Raw genomic sequence first — 19,560 nt, forward strand, 5'->3', positions numbered from 1 at the left:
AAGACTTCAAAGACAATATCATACAAGCTTGCAATTGGTGTTTGGGGCTAAGTTTATATTTAACTTTCATATATCTCAGAAATAAAATATGGTACAGTCCTTTTATTTACTTAGCTGGGGGAAGAGTCAAATATAAATATATAGTTAGGAGTTAAGTTTAATATAACGTTCAGTCTACCTTATAACAAAGACAAAAAAACTATTTGAAAAAAGTGCACCTCATCACTTCCACTTCATTGATATTGTATTTTAGTACACAGAGCTGAATAAAGAAAAAAATCAGGCGAAATATTACAGCAAAACTGTCAAACAGAAGAAAATATTGTAGGAAAACTAATTTTATTGTCCTCTAGGAAACAGAACAAGTAAAGCCATAAGGACAGTGGGTCATTGAAAATTAAAAGATTTCAAATTCAAAAGTGACCCCTCACCCAACACATTCTCTCTAGTTCCCAGCACACAACAGGAACTCTCTTCACTGACACACAGTCAATATACATTAAATAAATACAGCTAGACATCGAGACTGGTTAGCGCGGGCTCCTGCGATCTGCTGTATGATCAGCAGAGCCTGCCAATGTCATTCTTAGTGCAACCCTGATTGCAGCACATTCCTGCCAAGCCCACTGAAAAGTTCCTCTTCCTCCTGGGGGACTTCAGCCAGGGGATGTGAGGACTGTTGCCCACTTTTTCAGTAGTCTGTAACTTCTGCTGCTGCCTGAGCTCTGACACCTGCTGCAGGAGCTCTCCGAGGTCATCAGGCACTGACTCATAGTCACTGTAGACGCCGTACAGGCTGACAAGGTCCTTCAGGGATAGCTGCGTGATGGGCAGGGGGGGTCTTTCCAGGATGGACTGCAGTCTGCTCAGACTGTCCTCACCTTCAGGGGCGGTGTGGAAAGCAGAACCCAGGGGCAGATCTGGTGAAAAAAGGAAATGGCCACTGACTAAGGAGAGGCATCAAACATTGCCTCAAGAGTAAGTTTACAGAATTTACATGCGGCCATGGTTATTTAACTGACTGTAATGTCACCTGAACTAGAAAGGTTATCTTAGTAGTTTAGGTTTATTTAGTTTGTAGTGACTGGAATTCTCCATGATGAATTTTGAAGCATTTTGTACAATATGCAACTAATATTCTGAAAGTAATGGTAAAATTACTGATTGTAAATACATTGAGACATATAGTGGTCCATTTTTGTTTTTATTTAAATGTAACGTTTTGGCCACTTGGATGAACTACAATATATTTAAAAAACAAAAGGTGGGGATAGCTCTGCAAACACCCCTAAAGCTTTTTCCAAACATTTTTGTAAACCTTGTGCAGGTGTAACAAACAGTGTTGTTAACAATCTATGAAGAGCTTTGTTAAGGCCTTGGGGCAACCTTGTTTTGAAAGGCACTATATAAAAATAAATTATATTGAATTGAAAAGAACTAAGAAATTAAAACTCAAAAAGTTTTAACCCATCATATAATACCATTTATATTTCCACATTAATGTTGGATTCCAGATATTATTAAATGCCAGTACACCCAGCATGAATAGGCAAAGATGAAATAAAAATGGAATAAGTTTAATGAGCTCCATTGACAGATTCAAAACGCAGACCCTCATTCTTCTCAATAAGGAACTGTTACAACTGGTGACCACCATTGATGTACTGTATAGTACACATGGAACTATTGATTACATTTTAAAATAATGGCCATAGATTCCAGCAAGATAATACAGGAAAATATTCTAGATAATGCTCTCTCCAAATGTATGTAAATACTGACTCAATAACCAAATATTGTGAGGTATTACCAATGTATTATCTTGTAGGTGTTAATTAATTAATTCTTAATATTATTATTAATTTATGCAAGTACTCGCTCATTTTTCTATGTCAGTTTTATCTCGTACATGTTAGACATGTGACACCACCAGCCTATTCGAAAAATGAGAGAAGTGTCTTTGAAAACAAGGAAAAGATTTCAGTTGCTCATTATCAGCAAAATAATCCATTAATTATCAGAAAGCATGGTTTTTATTTGAAGGATTTTAAGGGTTGTGAAGCGGGATGTTATTAATCATAACTTGGGACATGATCAACTTAATGATAATAATTAAAGAAGTTTTTTAAATGAGCATATTTAGGCAGATAAGTGAACTTGCAAGACAAGCAAAGATGTTGTTGCTAAAAAGCTAACACTTTCAACTATCAGAACAAGAAACACATATTCAGAAGAAAAGGTAGATTATGTATACACTTTACAAATACCCACGATTTGTGTGGCTGTCCTGTATGGATGGTATGGATGGATGGACACAAAATTAATTAATCAAATTAATTATGTCTATTTTAAGGAAATTCTGTTCAAGTACTGAAGCAACTTTAATTTTCAGAACCCCTACCAAAACATAAATTTAAGATAAAATAAATACATGCAGGATTAAAATCAACATTAGTTAAATTATTTTAAAGCACGTTTTATTAGTATGAGGTTAAATTGGACCAGGTTTATCCTCTGTATTAAAAAAACGTTTTCGCCGGTTTTGCTATTTGCAATTTCGTACGGAAGCACCCTTTACCCTTATGTGTGAGTGGAACAAATTTACTGTACAATCCAAGGTCGTTAAACGAATCTTCTTCTTACAAATTCAGATTACTGGTTGTTTTCTCAGATTTAATATCGTTCATGGCTTCAAAGCCAAGGACAGTCCTGCTGCTTTACGATCAATGTTTAGTCTAATTTATCAAAATGTATAATTATATCAAGGACGACGTCATTATCGATAAAAATATCAAATTACCTTATTCTGGACAGCAATTTAAAATTTCTAGACAATTTATCCTCAAATTTACTCAAACAATGACAGGTGATGAGTTTAGGCGTTTTAACGAGACAAAAAGTTTAAGAAAATGTGTTCTACATAATATCCTGTCTGTAACTGCAATATAACTCACTAGGTTCGAATTCTGTCACAATGACGTATTCTCTTATCACAATATACACAAAGCATTTCACGTAGAAAACAATGTTTGAAGTTGAGGTACAACATGACTTTTTTTCAAAACCGAAAGAATGATCTTTACGTTTTGCATTTTCATTTATTGAATTCATTAAATTATTTTAAAATCATAAAAATTACAAGCAAAGATTTTGAAAATTAAGAAAATTGTTTAGATTTTGGAAGTTGTTTAATGATAAAAACCTTTTGATTTTTGGTTTTCAGAAGAAAGAAGTCTACTGAAAGAGCCATAACATATTGTAGTGTGTACTGTAATGTGCCATTTCAGTTACTACACATACCATTGACACATAGTCATTCATTAAAACAACAGCGCACTGCATTAGTTTGTACTGAGCTGAACGCAAAACAGTCAAGTGGGTATTTAAAAAGATGTACTGTAGATATAAACACCGGTAAGTCACACTCTATGTCTACAGAACACGTTCAAACACAAACTTTATAAATCCTAGTACTCAAGTACTCACTCTTCTCGATGCCTAAAGGTGAATCCGAGTCCTCCGAAAGCCTTTTCCATCTTGAACCTCCGCAGGTGAATATGACGGCTCTGATAAACTCTCTGCCACACAGCTTCACCCCGTATTCTCTTGTCAAACCTCCCTTGCTCACACCTTGCGCTCTGGCACCCAGACACATGCTGCCAACACACATTAGAAACACAGACAGCAGCTTTAACATTTTAACCAACTGCGCTTACAGAACGTACAACTAAATAAAGGACCTTTCCGTAACTCTGCAAGTGGTGTTTTGAGTAGTGTGGGTCTAAGTAGAAGATTCTAAACGCTTTATTGAAGTTGCAACAACTTCTGGAACCCTAAACACAGCGGCGTTGTCAGCGCTAAGCACTCCTTTAGTCTAGTAGTATTACGTTTTTTTAAATGGTGTGCCTTAACTAAACCTAACTTCACAGAGTTGCTGTTACAACAGCCAATGCACCTCCTTTCCTTACTGGACATGTTGTTAATTTGTCTCCCTTATATAGCTCCTGTCCCGTTACCCTCTGACTCATACAGTACGAACAACCTTTCCTCCGCGATCAACCCCCTCCCCCATGTGTTTTATAAATGACCTCACTTCTTTGCTTTCGCAAAAGTTCAAGCGTTTTTCAACAGCCCGCCCTCCTGAGAAATAAACTGTGATTAAATTAATATTAAAATATCGATTAAACAAATCGTTATTGTAGAGGCACATGCTCCTTTCTATTAGCCGTTAGTCTTGAACCTTTTCAGCGTTACTGTATATTGTGACAAAATTTTAAAATACAACTGTTCTCGACAGACCGTTAAACAGTAAGAATTAAAAAAATAAGGCCAAGTACAGCTAAAGCAAAACCATATCTCAGAAACGTACAGTGTACTGTACCTTGATTACAATCCCTTATATTAAGCACATATTTCTTCTTATGATAATTAAATGATACTGTCATTTCTTATAGAAAAGCTTATTATTTAAATCAAAATCCAGCAAAAAAAAGTGATTCTGCAGTAAATTTATCTGAAAAACGATTTTTTTACTTTATCTATGGGGTATAAAAAAATCAAATTTGCTCTGTACCATAAAAGCAACTAAATATTGAAGAACACCTGATATGAATAACAGATATCACTTAGACAACATAATATGAAGAAGTAACAAAGATGGCCTAGTTAAAATGTATAGTTCCACAATCCTGCCCCACCAGTATACTGTAGCTCACAAGGAATAAGGACACCTAATCAGAAAATGAATGAATATTCAGTTCCTTCAACATGTCAGTGTAAGCTCTTCTCTTAATGCCAAGGATGTATCTGGCTCCTTTTCTCCAAATAGATTTATTGACAAAATTTGAAATAAACAGCTTTGGTTTATCCTGCTTGGCTAAGGGTCAATCACCCAGGAGGTTAGGACACTCATGCAGAGTGAAATTCACCAAGGGGATGCAGCAAAGCTGGAGATGAGCTAGAGAAGGGATGCAAAAGGAAATGTATGTGAGGAGAAGAGGGGCTTAGTTGATTTGTTTTAACATTCTGGGAAGAGACACCATGGAGGATTACAAAAAAGAGCAGAAGAAATGAATAGTTGCAATCATTCCTCAAAAAACTTCACTACAAACCCAGTTGAAAGAATCCTTTCCATTTGAGAAGAGAAAGCCAAACAGAAATATCCCACACTTCTTCAAGTCACGCCCAGCCAATCCAGGAGTGTATGAACACAACTAATTATTTACTGATTAATCCAGATTCTTTATCAGATCAGTGAGCACCTCTAACACATTGAACATTAAAACACACTTGGATAAATTATTCAACCTGTTGGCATAGCAGAGCAGATAAAGCTACTCTTTTGTATTAATATAAGGAAAGGCTTATTGGCTTTCCTTATGTTTATACAACATAAGGAAATATAATACAGTACATACAGGGTAATGTACTGTGTATAGGATTGTCAGCAATTTTAGATCCTTATAAAAATCCATATTTTTTTAGATTTTCATTATCACATTTCCAATTATACCATCACATAACTGAAAGAACCAATGCTCTTGAAAATAGGTAGCAGATAGGGTAAAAATGAAAATTATTTTGCACATTACACATCTGTCACAATAAACCTACAAAAAATACCCAGACATGACAATATAATAATGGCTCAATTACACGTACTGGGAGATATGTGTCTTTGTGCTAATCATGTACTGTAGTTGAAATAGAATACTCCACTAGAGCTAGTAATAGAATAAATATTTTATTAATTAAATAAACCCATTTAGTGCAATTTAAAAATACACAGTAATTCAAATGGATATCTGTTGAATATGTGAGTTCAGTTTATAATGTATGGCATGAATCTACTGTAATTTAACATACAACAGCAACCAATAAAATTAGACAAAGGGATGTAATATTATTTCTAAGCATTACATTTTTACTGTACCTTCAAATTCTCCAGCTTCCACCATAATTTTGTCTTCATCTAATAATGGAGTGAAAGCTTTTTTGTATTAGATGGCATTAATAAAAGTGATAATTCCCTTTGTTCCAATATAATTCAGTTGTGAAATTAAGAATGAAAGATGTATAATATAGTTGCTTGAATTAACTTCCACAATAAATTGATTATAATGTAATCAGACAATATAAAACAGTTTGAAAGGTAGAGTATTACAGGGACTTTTGAAAATTATCTAGGTATTTATTGAATAAACTGAAATGAACAGTCACTGCATGACAAATCCTGCCTGCAGCAGATTGTCTGTCACCAGCAAATGAGAAACGTGTAAGTGCATTTTCACTCATGCCAAAGGGAATTGGTTTTCCAGTCAAGATGCTGTTACACATGGAATTACTGTACATGTTTGAAAAGAAAATCACAATTTCACAATTTTATGTTTTCTAATATTACTTGTATTTCTTATATATTTTTAGTATAAATGTCAGTTTTTTCACTCGAAAAACCCTTTCCATTTAAAGTTACAGCTTGATTAAGAACGTTAAAGATAGTCACACAGTCCTGAGTGGTTCATCTGGAAGAAGCATCTGTTCACAGCGTAGAAAATGCCATATAACCTGAAGATTGATAGTGCTAACCTGGGCTGTGACACTTAGCGGGGTTGAAGTCAGCCTCTGGCTATAAGGGAAAGCTGTCACTCATACAGTACATCTAATGCAAGAATTTGTACTCTGCTGTTGGAGGCTAAAACCAGGACACAGTTGACAATGCACATCTTAGAGAGAGCTTGTCTGCTGTCTTTATATTTTCTGAAGAAGAATGGGAGAGATGGATTGAACATTATTCTAATTGGAATTTCCAAATTTTTGCAGATAAGCAAGGAATATAACTGAGAATCCAAATGTTTTAAAAGACGGTCATGTTCGTCCAGGTAAATAATGAAAAAAATATTTTAACAGGTACAAAATTTAAAATAATGAAAGGTGATGTGCACACAGTAATCTCTTAAGCCAGAAAAAAGAAAAAGTGCTGTTAAGTACCATTACAAAGACGAATTGGGGTTTGCAAATTAACTAAACATCAAAAGAAACATATCACTTATAAAAGCAAAAAAATCACAAAGCTATTATTAAGAAAATTACACCTGGAGTAGGTGCAATGATATTCCATTGAATGGACATGACATTCATGAAATTTGTTATGCTAATTAATATTTGTTATCAACAGAATCAATCAACAGGGGATCTAATGTGAATGTGATTGTTAGTAGTGTGTGCAGCCATTGCTGGAGGCAATACAAGCTGTACAAACTGTATAACACATGCTCTGCAGCAGATAGCAGAAGCTGTGTTGTGAGATTCTGTCCCCATTTATCTCATTGAGCCTGGAAAAACATGTGCCTCTGCTTCCCAGGTCCCTAGATGTCCCAGCTCCTTCCACAAATGTTCAACCAGGCTCGATTTATAATAATAATAATAATAATAATAATAATAATAATAATAATAATAATAATAATAATAATTATTATTATTATTATTATTATTATTATATTTTATAAAGCACCTTAAAAGGTGGCTTCTCAAAGTGCTTAAAAATGACAACAACAACAACAACAATAAAAAAACACAAGATATGCTGATGACAATAATACAAATTTAGAGGAGACAGAAGATGGTGGTACAGTAGGAGCAGAGGGGTAAAGAACAGAACCAGTTAAGCAAAGCTCTTCCAAAGACAAAGGTATTAAGTCTGGTATAGGTGAGAGAGTCATCCACATAATCTTGCAAATAACCTGTTATTACATGAGGAGCATGAGGACGTGCTTCATCCTTCTGGAAGTTTGTCACATCGGGAAGAGACTGCAGGAAGGGCAGCAGTTAGGTCCTAGCTCTTAATCAATGAAGAGCCATGTGCACTAGTTGCCATCAATCACTAAAAGTCGAGTTCTGCAGCAACTAGACACCATGACCATCAATCTTGGAGATGTAGTGAAAAAACATTCTGCACGTCTGCCTTAAATTCACCAATCTTCATTATGATGGTCTACACAACATCTACTGTAGATTCATTAAAAACAAGCACTTGAATCCACAGAAAAAAACAGCTTAGTCCAGCCTCCAATGTATCAATTGTACACGGGTGTTCTCTTGATGAATGAGCAAACTTGACTCCGTTCTATCTCCATTCTTTCTTGGCTACATTCTTTCTTTTCTCCAGATTTGATACTCATCTAGATAATTGAACACAACACCTGTTCCTAATCAATCCAAATCTGTGAAGTGTATCACAATGAACGTTCGATAAATCAAAATGATGCCAATAACATTTAATCAGTATCACAAATCCATCCATATTACACATACATAAACACTCTTTGAAGAAAATGAAATCAAAAATGGCAAAGCCCTCAGAAAGATCTGCAGTACTGTCTTGAGACAAACTAACATCCCAAAGACCAACACTCCTTGTAAATTCCACAGCAGTGTATACTACAGTATATAAAAACAACACCACCTCTTCCACACTCTGGCCCTCCCGTCTGAGTGGAACAGGCTGAAGAGTGACTCATCTATGAAGAGGACCTGATGCCACTGCTGAAGAGTCCATTGCAGCCTCTGTCTGGCCCAAGCTGGTTGAGTGTGACGTCTAGGAGGTGTGAGCAGAGAGCCTCTGAAAGGTCGCCTTGCTTTAAGGCCAGGAGCATGGAGCCTCACTGTCCTGTCACTGATGCAGGCATTGCATCTGCCGGCAGTTTCAGCAGCAGTACGGATGGAAGATATGAAATGGTCTCTCAGATGGACCAGTCTGATGTGTTGGTCGTGGTCTGGTGTGATCACTCGAGGGTGACCGGATCTTGGACGTTCTGCCGGTCTGCTGAAACTTTCTGCAGCTGGGACACAGTGGAGCGGCTTACTCCATGGTTTCTGGCAACGCTGGCACATGACATGCCTGCCTGCCTGCAGCATGCCAATAGTTCTGGTGACATTTGAGTCATTATGGAATGCACAGAAAACTAAGTATGGCCTTTTTCTTGCAGTGACCTAAGCATTGAATTAAGGTCTGTTTAAAGGTGGCCTGATCAGGCATTGTTCCACCTGGACTTCAATTTGTCAATCACATGAAAGCTCATTAGGTGCACTTTTACTTACTTCGTTGAGTAAAAGTGCACCTAATGAGCTTTCATGTGATTGACAAATTGCAATGCCTCACTGCACAAGCTGTATTGCTGGTCAAAGGGCTTAAAACAAATTGAGAACTTTTTGTACATAAGCTATAACTATAGTATTCTCAGACTTTGAAAAGTATAACAAATATTCTAAAATAAAAAAGCATAAACATTCTGCCGTGTACGTAAATTGTAGAAATTTTGCATTTATTTTTACAAATAAGTTTAATGTGAAAGGTAACAGGGTCAACAGCATCATTTCCTTGCACTGTAGCTGTGAATAATAAAACATAACCTTGTTAAAAGTTCTGCAAAAGCGACTTGTTTACAAGAAAAAGCTTAGTAAATAAAACACACAAGTGCTTACAGTACAGTGTGAAACAAAACAATGCACAGGAAGATTCATTATTTAAAGTACAGAAACATAGAAAACACTTTATTCCAAGTACATGTAGTACAAGAAGATGTCCATCAGAAATCCATGACTAATATTATGATGTGACCTTGGTTACTAAGAGTTTAAATGCTTATACTGTTCAAGTTTTATTTAAAAAATAACAGAAATCACCAACACTTTCTAACTCCCACACAAAAACCTTCCGAATTGCATTTTTTAAACATTTAATCAGTTATCCTGATTTGTGATTTGTCAATAAACAGACTGAGAAAATAACTACAATTATATGAAATAATTAGTGCAAATAATAGCTTTATCAGTAAAGACAATTCTCTTTAAGCATCTGAGAAGTGAATTCAAAAATCAATTTCCATTATTTAATTGACTTGGTGTTCCAGGTCACACCTGGATCTGACCTTGTGCTTTTTTAAATCACTTCCTACAGATGATTTCAGCAAGGTATACACAAGGACCTCCAAAAACACTGGTAAAATTGGCACCCCAAGTCTATTTACAAGTAAAATCATCACTTTAACATTATTCATTTACTCTGAAAAAGCTTAGGAAGTTTACTTGAGACTTTGCCTTTGCCTTTTAACGCCTTTAGTTTATAGTTTAATAGTTAATATTAGCTTTACTTATAAACTTTGCTTGATTTTATGTACGAATAAGGGCCCTTTCTGAAATAAAAATCCTGTAAAGGGGTCATTCAGGCAGGAAACATTATTGGCACATTCTATATGCCACAAACTATTTAATTAACTGGATAAAGCAGAGCGTTTTTTATTTACTTGAGTAGCGAACGAATTAAACACTTTTATGAAGGTGGGGTGTCAAGAACTTTTATAAGTGTTGCCAACACCGAGTACAGTTTATTTCTCAATGAAGAAGGTGCTCTGGGCTCTTCGCGCTTTCTCAATGGTTTCAAAGGTGGGAGCTCCATGAGGCAGGTCTAGACGATCATGCTCCGACTCCATTATACCCTCTGCTTCAGCTGAAAGAACATAAGAATGTAAAAAATCTAAAATTTCGAAGTCTGTTCAAGATACCTACTACTTTACTTTATTTAAGTGAAAAATAAGTGTTTCCTAGTCTCTGTCCTGAAAGAATCACCCTTAGGTTTCCCAAACTCTTGTTTTACTACTGAGTATTAAAGTGTCCTCTGGATTGAACTGATCTATACCATTTGGGATTTTGTATACTTGGATAAAATCTCCTGTCATCCTCCTCCATTCTAGACTAAAGAGACATCTCCCTCAACATGTCCATATACAGTGTGACAGACACGTGACACAAGGAGTCATTTTTGCTGCTCTTCTTGGAATTCGTTTAAAGAGTATAATATCTTTTTATAGTATGGTTACCAAAATTGAACACAGCATTCTAGACAATTGCATTGTAGAGCATAACTTTCCTGGATTTAAAATTACAAAAAATATACCCAAGCATTCTGTTTGTTTTTCTTATTGTTTATCCACTTTATCTTATTGAGGTCATAGAATAATCTACACCCAGATCACTTTCATGTGTAGCTTCCTTCAGCTCAGAAGCACCCATGTGATGTATGATTAGAAGTGTTATTACTATCGGAGCGTAGCACTTTTTACTTATTGGTTTGGAATTTCACTCAGCCCACTCCATGATTTTGTTTGTCATTTTTTAATTCCTTTGCAGCTGCTCCTGTATTTGCCCCTCTCTTGTTTAGTACCATCAGCAAACTTGAATAGTGTGTTAACAATACCAGGATCCATACACACAGTGGGGAAATGGTCAGAATCTTCCTTTGCTCTACACAAATAAAATGACTTGCAAGGTAAACTTATTGTAACGTCTATAATATATCACCAGATGGATCATTAAACATCTGACATCTGAAAGTAAGATCCCTTAATTTGCAAGTTAAAGCATGGCTATAGTAATGCAAATGTATGATGCTTTAAATGATGTCAGAGACACAAAAAATATAGCATGCATATTACAAAAATAGATTTAAATTACAGTATGTGTAGAATCAACATAATTGTGCAACAAACAGCTAAATTAGTCATATTAGTAATACTGAGATATAAATGGTGTTGTGCATTGTTCTTTTATTATGGATTTGACTCTACATAACACTTCTGATAAAACAGTTTTCATAGGGTACTTCTGACACTAAAGTACACTATACATTCCACAGCAACAAATGCTTCTTGGAGAGGGTAGCCCATTTTAAATACCCAATACTTCTCCCCCATAAGCCTTTACTTAACAATTGAGTAAAAGCTGATGCTTTCTAATCACCCTTTACTGTAATAATTTATTCAAGCTACAATTGCACAAGTGCTGTGAATCCAGTTACCTTTCATTCTTTGCAGTAAGGTTCCGTAGCCCATGTCAAGTTGGTAGGCGAGAACAAAACTTAGTGGGATTACTGGTATGAATAACACGGGCCTCCTTCTTTTCACAGCACTAGAAGACAAGATAGTTTCAGACTGGGACAACAATATGAACTAAAAACCAATGTTGTCAGATAGCTCCAGTAGGTTTCTTAAAATCAATGACTCTACTCTCAAACACTTTGTATTTTAAAGTACTTATAGTACTTCCCCATAAGAAGTAAAGGGAAGTTAAATACCTAAGTGTTTTAAATCTAATGCCAATGTAAGCATGGTGAACTCAAATATGATAAAAATGAAAAAGTCTAATGAAATTCTAAACAAATTCAGACAATGAAATAGTGGATGTTCTGGATCCTCTGTGTTGCAGATGAGAAAGATAACTTGTGTTTAAACTCCTTTGCCATTTCATGCAGTACATAACTTTTCACAAAGTTATTTTCACAAAGAAATCTCCCAGATTACCATCACTAACACCTGCACAACCTCTACATTTGTGACACTCAGAGTATGCAATTATAATCACATTCTAGCCACATTGTAAGGAAGAAGGCAAGACATCTAGGCAAGAAGGACCTCCTGGGAAAAACTAAGGTTGCTGCTGGAAGAGATGTTAGTGGGGCCAGCAGGGGGTGCTCACCCTGCGGTCCATGTGGGTCCTAATGCTCCAGTATAGTGACGGGGACACTGTACTGTAAACAGGCGCTGTCCTTCGGATGAGATGTAAAACAGAGGTCCTGACTCTCTGTGGTCATTAAAAATCCCAGGGCGTTTCTTGAAAAGTGTAACCCCGGTGTTTTTACCCTTACCAATCGTGGCCTCCTAATAATCCCCCTCTATGAATTGGCTATGCTGCACATTTCCCCATTACCTGTAAAGCACTTTGAGTGGAGTGTCCAGAAAAGTGCTATATAAGTGTAAGCAATTATTATTATTATAATCTAAACTAAACGTTTAGCAGCTGAGTAGCTCAACAGTGATATGTTTCAAGGAAGAGTCAAGGCTACATCACAGGTGAAGTGTTAAGATTCCTTTAGAGATGTAGCACAATTTTGGTTCAACCAGGATACCCACAACTTGCTACTCAAGAGTGCGTACTAGGTTTTGAATTTGGATTTGAGTTAAAGTTTTATTTCTGTACAAAGAAAATCTATAAAACTATATAAGGGCCTCCCAAGATTTCTTGTTCCCATGAGGTATAAAATTAGATAACACATGGAACACATTCAGCAGTAGCTTCAATCCTTTGTGGTTTATAGTTGGAGAACTGTCTGAAAACTGCAGGCACTCAATCACTGACCTCCAGAAGTTGGAGGATGGCTATAAAAGAATCCACAAAAACCTGAACATACCACATTCTACTGCAGTATCCATTAATAATGAATATACAGCTATTGGTAAAGAGACAACTCTGCCAGGAAGAGGATGCAGGTGTATCCTACCATCATGGACTGTGAGACACGTGGTTTGGGAGGCAATCGTGTGAACTATGAACCACTGTTCTTTCCATTCCACATATGATATTTCCAGAGTTTTCTATAAATTACTGTACATGGCAAACTCAGGTGGGGGTTATTTACCCATTTAATTAATTTATTGTGGACTGGCCATTTAGCCCACACAGGAAATATTGTGTCTATGCCTCCTGATCTTTTTTTATTGTCTAGTTATTGCTGATAACACTACATCAGTGTTTGCACAAGTTGTAACTTCTGCTAACACTGATTTAGTGTTTATATTTTGCAAGCCTGAACAGACATATTTAATAAATATAAAATGAACTTACCCAGCAGTAAGAGCAAGGGATGCTAATCCAAAAAACACTCCATAGTACTTGAGGAATTCCCTTGACCAGGCTATCTGCATGGCCATCTGCCTCTCTCTCATCTGATTCTGCATAAGGATCTGCCTTTCCAGCTAACAAGACAAAAAATAAACTGTCAATGTACGGTATGGAACAAAACAATATTTGAAATGGTGCAAGATGGAATAAGGTGAATAATGCTGGAACTAGGACCAGAATGTTTTCAAATGTTGCTAGATGATACTTACACATCTTTTTCCAATCAGTGTTTTTATTGCAAACTCGAAACATTTTAAAGACAAAATTAGTTATTTGTCAGCAGACATTTTTAAATAATTGCTGCTTGCATAAGTATTCAGACCCACACAATAGCAGCCATATCACCCTGGTCCATGTGGGTCCTAATGCCCCAGTATAGTGACGGGGACACTGTACTGTAAACAGGCGCCGTCCTTCGGATGAGATGTAAAACCGACGTCCTAACTCTCTGTGGTCATTAAAAATCCCAGGGCGTTTCTCGAAAAGAGTAGGGGTGTAACCCCGGCTTCCTGCCCAAATTTCCCATTGGCCTTCACCAATCATGGCCTCCTAATAATCCCCCTCTATGAATTGGCTACATTACTCTGCTCTCCTCCACACTGATAGCTGATGTGTGGTGAGCGTTCTGGCACTATGGCTGCCGTCGCATTATCCAGGTGGATGCTGCACATCGGTGGTGGTGGAGGGGAGTCCCCATTACCTGTAAAGCGCTTTGACTGGAGTGTCCAGAAAAGCGCTATATAAGTGTAAGCAATTATTATTATTTGTAGAGCAATAACAGTCTTTTGGCTTAGGTACTGTATCTACCAGCTTTGCACAGGTGTGCTGTTCACCCATTCCTCTTGGCAGATTTGCTCCAGCTCATTTAAGGTTCTTGGACAACTTTTTAGGACTGCAATTTTCACAGATTCTCAATAGAGGTGAGATCGGAACTTTCACTGGGCCAATCAAAGACATTTGTGTTTTATTCTTGATGGTATCATGCAGCTTCCACTTCTTGATTACTGAGCCAACAGTGCTCCCTGGGATTTTAAACCCTTTGATATTGTTATGTGCCCTTCTCCTAATGTATGCATTTTTACCACTTTATCTCTAACATCCTTCGAAACTCTTTTGTCTTAATTTTTGTACCTTTTCTTTACTCCCAGGCCAACTGTCCCTACACAGACAGTGTTTTTTAGCCAGTAAGTGTCAGTCACTTCAATGGTGAACAGGCAGAGGCCAATAATAATGCAATTTTATCCTTGTTAGAGCAATTTCTTTCACCTATGTGAACATAGAGCTACTACAGCACAGGGCTCTGAACACTTATGCAGGCAGCATAATTTAAGTTTTTGACTTTCATTAAAAATATCTGCTGACAATGAACTAGTTTTGTCTTTAAAAATGTCTTTGCATGTTAGTTTCCAATAAAAATACTGATTGGAAAAATACGTGTATCATCCAGCATACTTTGAAAACTTTGAAAGGGTCTGAATACATTCTCTAGCCACTGTATATATACATGTATATACTTTCATGTAGTCCTCACCAAGTCCTAATAGTAGATAAAACTTACTTCATTTGACAAATAACACACAAAAATATAACTTCGTAATTATTTAATAAAAAATAGTCAGGATTCAATATCTTGCACCCTTAGTTCTAACAACTCAATTAAGGGGCAATGTTAATACTACTACTACTACTACTACTACTACTACTACTATTACTACTACTACTACTACTACTAATAATAATAATAATAATAATAATAATAATAATAATAATAATAAACTTTATTTTATATAGCGCCTTTAAAGGTGGCTTCTCAAAGCACTTTACAGAATGAGAACAACAATAAATAAAAAGAATACACAAGATAAAACACAATTACAATATACAGAGGAGACCGTGGATGGTGGTACTAGGAAAAGCAGGGGGGTGAAGAATGGAACCAGTTAAGTAAAGGCTCTTCTAAAGAAGAAGGTTTTGAGTCTGGATTTGAAGGAGTCTAGAGAAGGTGACTCTCTGATATCCTTGGGCAGAGAGTTCCAGAGCTTGGGGGCATAACAGGAAAATGCCCTGTCACCCATACAATGTAGACAGGCTTGGGGGACAGTTAGGAGACCAGAATTAGAAGAGCGAAGGTTGCGAGGTGGGGAGTAAGGCTATAATACTTCAGACAGCTACTGAGGTGCCAAGCCATTCAGAGCCTTATAGGTGAGCATGAAGATTTTAAAGTCCACAAGGAATTTGACAGGAAGCCAGTGCAAAGACTCCAGGATAGGAGTAATGTGATCACTTGCACTAGACCTGGTCAGGATCCTGGCTGCTGAATTTTGGACATACTGCAGTTTGTTCAAAGTAGATTTAGATACCCAAGCGAGTAGAGCATTACAGTAGTCAATTTGAGAGAACACAAATATTTTGATCAGCTTTTCAGTCACAGTTAGTGATAGCATAGGGAGTAGTCTGGTGATATTTCTGAGGTGAAAAAAAGACGTTTTGACAATATGCTGCACATGTGGGTCAAATGTTAAGCCATAATCGAATATCACCCCAAGGTTTCTCAATTTAGACTGAAGCTCATCTAGTACAGAACTATCTACAGACAGGGTTACAGGATTGGCTTTATGAAGTTGATGGGGGGTGCCAATAAGCATGTCTTGTCAAAGGTAAGATGAAGCAAATTATTAAGATGAAGTTTTATGTCAGAGATACAATTAGATAGAATAGAGACAGCCACATCAGTGTTTGGTATGGGTGTATATTTGAGTATCATCAGCATAGAATTGATAGCTGAGGCCATGTGATCTTAAAAGCTGACCAAGTGGAAATATGTAAATGCTAAAAAGCAAGGGGCCCAGTATTAAGCCCTAAAGAACACCAGACTTAACAAGGCCAATTTCAGACCTATACCCGTTAAGAGAGTCAAAGTGACAGCGATCACTGAGAGCAGTGTCAGAAACTCCAAACACAGTGTCAAGATGAGAAAGTAAGATGTCATGGTCATCAGTGTCAAAAGCAGCACTGAGATCAAGAAGGATGAGTAAAAGTTCTAGAAAGAGAACCAGAATCAAAAGCTATTAGAAGATTGTTAGTGACTTTGATCAGGGCAGTTTCTGTGCTGTGAAGTTGACGGAAGCCAGATTGGAAGGGTTCAAAAAGGTTATTTGTCATGAGGTGGTTATTTAACTGAAATGTGACAGCGCGTTCTAGAACTTTTTGCAAGAAATGGAAAGTTGGAGATGGGGCAAAAATTGTTAAGATTGTCGAGAGCCATGTTAGGCTTTTTGGCACAGGAGTAAGGGCAGCAGTTTTGAGGACCGTTGGTACAATGCCAGTGCTCAAGGATTCCTTTATAATATTGAGGACAATAGGACAGAGAGAAGAGAAACAGGACTGAAATAAAGTGGTGGGAATGGCATCTAAAATAAAAGTGGTGGGTTTCATGTGTTTAACTAGTTTATTGTGGGATGTTGAGTCAAGAAGAGAGAAGCTGGAGAGAAGGGAACCACAAGTTGGATAAGGAGGGAGGAGGTATGGAAATGATATGTGTAGCGGAGAGAGTTGTCGATCTTGATGCTAAAGACATCTAAGAATGTGTTGCAAAGTTGTGATGAGGCAGGTAATGTGGTGGGGAAGTTTGGCTTTAGCAAGCTGTTGATGGTGGAGAAAAGATGTCCGGGGTTGTCATGGTGATTTTCAATTATGTGAGAGAAGTAGGTGGATCTAGCAGACTCTATTGTAACCTTATAATCTCTCCAAGCCTGATAAATGTACATTTAGGTCAGAAAGACGCCACCTACGCTCAAGTTTGCGGGAGGCTGCCTTCATAGATTGCAGATGGTCGATGTACCGGGGGGGCAGGGTGAGAGGAGATGGTTCGAGGAGCAAAGATGTCGAGGGTAGATAAAAGAACACTGTCAAGTAACTGTATTTTGTCCTCTAGACGGGCAGAGGTAGAGAAACAAGATAAGGAGGACAGAACAGAATTTGCAAGCCTTGGGTGATCAATTGATCGCCAGTTGCGGAAATTTACAGAGCATGAGGGGGAAGTGTTAGAAACAGGTAATTCCATATTGAAAAGAATAGCTAAGTGGTCAGAGAGGCCTAGATCAAGGGAAGCAGATTAGGGGATAGAGACATTTAAAACAAGGCACTCAAAAGAAGAGGGAGGAGGTATAGTAATAGGAATAAAATTGTAAAAAAGGTTGCAAATAACAATGATGCCCCCTCCTCTGCCTGAGAGACGCAGAAGGTCAAACAAACCATACCCGGGGGGACTAGTTGGTTAAACAGCAGTCCATCATTTTGTCTGTGCCAGGTTGTGGTTAAGCACAGAAGGTCCAGATTTTTTTCTTTGATAATGTCACATAAAAGAAGAGCCTTGTTGTTTATTGAGCGGGTATTGAGTAGCACTGATCAGGCCAGTCTCGGGGATGCAGAGGGAAGTGGAGTGCGCTCCAGGTGCGATAGTAAGAGAAGATTTTTTAGGTCGGCGCCAGTACGGGATGGACTTACAGTCATGCGCTGAAAGGCGAGGATAGAGACTCTATTGGCAGACGAATGAAAGAAACGGCATCCTGTGCTGCGATGGATGTAGCAACTCGGTTATAAAATCCCAGTAATACGGCAATAAATAAATGTGACTGGGGTGATTGGGGTGCACCACATGTTGACTGGGGTGCACCAAAATGTGTAAATGATCATCAGGAAGTGAAGTTTTCCTGGGTGCACCCACTCATTCGGAAAGTCAGTGCTAATTGTTATTTATTACTACTCAAACTCAAACTACTCTCTGGACTTCAGAGAAATGTACCAAACTTGATTTATTAAAATAGAAAAATGAAATAACTTTCTTCTATTGATGGATAAATGACTTTATAAATAATGTTTAACGTTGTAAAGGTAAAATTATTTGTTTCTACACGGTAGGGATCTCTTTCACTTAAGAGATAATGCAAAATTTTATGTGGAGCGTCACTTGTTTTCTAATTCTTTAAAGCATTATGCCTAGTGCAATAACGGGACTGTATTTTAAATGTAATTGTGCTTTCAAATGTCTTGGTCTCTCATGTCTTGACCAGGAGTTCGAAAAGGAGGCTTCATCACTCAAAAAGCACAATGACAAGGACATGAGTAATCACATACAATTTAACATATCTGCTATGACTTCACTGAAATGAAAAGTCATCATTATAACTTCCTTAATATTTTTCTCTACTCCTCTTCTCTGCACATGATGTTTTAATGACTTCGTTTGCAAGTACTATAATGGGCAGCCTTTGTTTCACCATCTATTCATAGAGACAAGTGCTCTGTTTGAAAAGAAATAAGATGACAATCAGATCTCATTTTCTTCCAGACCTCATAATGCTCATGTAAATTATAAAGGCAAGTGTGATACTGTGTGTTCACTCATTCATTTCAAAGTGTCTGCATGTCTAAGTGAGGGGGTCACAACTGACATAATTTATAATAACTTACAGACATTGTGTTTGCTGGGGTTAATAAACATGAAAGTTAATTAATGAGATAAAACAATAGAAAACTCAATTGAATTAAAAAAATAAGAACAATTAAAATTTTTTGAAAGTACATCACAAAGTATACTACTCCTTTAACACAAAAGGACATAAATGGTCGAATTCAAATCAGTGTTACGCAATGAAAAAATCACATCTAATCAAAACCCTTAAAATCAGTGTATTTATTATTGTCTTCTGAATCTACTTTGTTTTTACAGAGTAGCCGTAAATTTAGATTCCATGATGACAGTAGTCAAGACCTATCAACTCATGTAGCTCAGGTGACAACACAAAAAGACTAATTTTCAGTCTAACA

At 37.0% G+C, this 19,560-nt stretch overlaps 2 protein-coding genes across 3 annotated transcripts in view; both read right to left on the minus strand.

Annotated features, from left to right (window-relative positions):
- Positions 1–320: 320 nt before the first annotated feature.
- On the minus strand, positions 321–3,950 carry rln1 (relaxin 1). Its single transcript, XM_015337181.1, has 2 exons — positions 3,487–3,950; positions 321–920 (listed from the first exon to the last, which is right to left on the minus strand). Exons 1-2 carry the CDS (start codon positions 3,695–3,697, stop codon positions 562–564), a joined length of 570 nt encoding a protein of 189 aa, XP_015192667.1. The 5' UTR covers positions 3,698–3,950; the 3' UTR covers positions 321–561.
- A 5,345-nt stretch (positions 3,951–9,295) lies between these two features.
- Positions 9,296–19,560, minus strand: part of plgrkt (plasminogen receptor, C-terminal lysine transmembrane protein) — a 40,518-nt gene continuing 30,253 nt past the window's right edge. For both annotated transcript variants that reach the window (XM_015336770.2, XM_006627002.3), the window contains exons 3-5: positions 13,675–13,805; positions 11,852–11,961; positions 9,296–10,504 (exon numbers count right to left, since the gene is read on the minus strand). In XM_015336770.2, coding sequence (XP_015192256.1) covers positions 10,383–10,504; positions 11,852–11,961; positions 13,675–13,805 — 363 coding nt within the window. In that variant the 3' untranslated portion in view covers positions 9,296–10,382. The remainder of the gene's footprint in view (positions 10,505–11,851; positions 11,962–13,674; positions 13,806–19,560) is intronic.

This window comes from Lepisosteus oculatus, chromosome 3, assembly GCF_040954835.1.
Source record: "Lepisosteus oculatus isolate fLepOcu1 chromosome 3, fLepOcu1.hap2, whole genome shotgun sequence".
Classification (NCBI taxonomy): domain Eukaryota; kingdom Metazoa; phylum Chordata; class Actinopteri; order Semionotiformes; family Lepisosteidae; genus Lepisosteus; species Lepisosteus oculatus.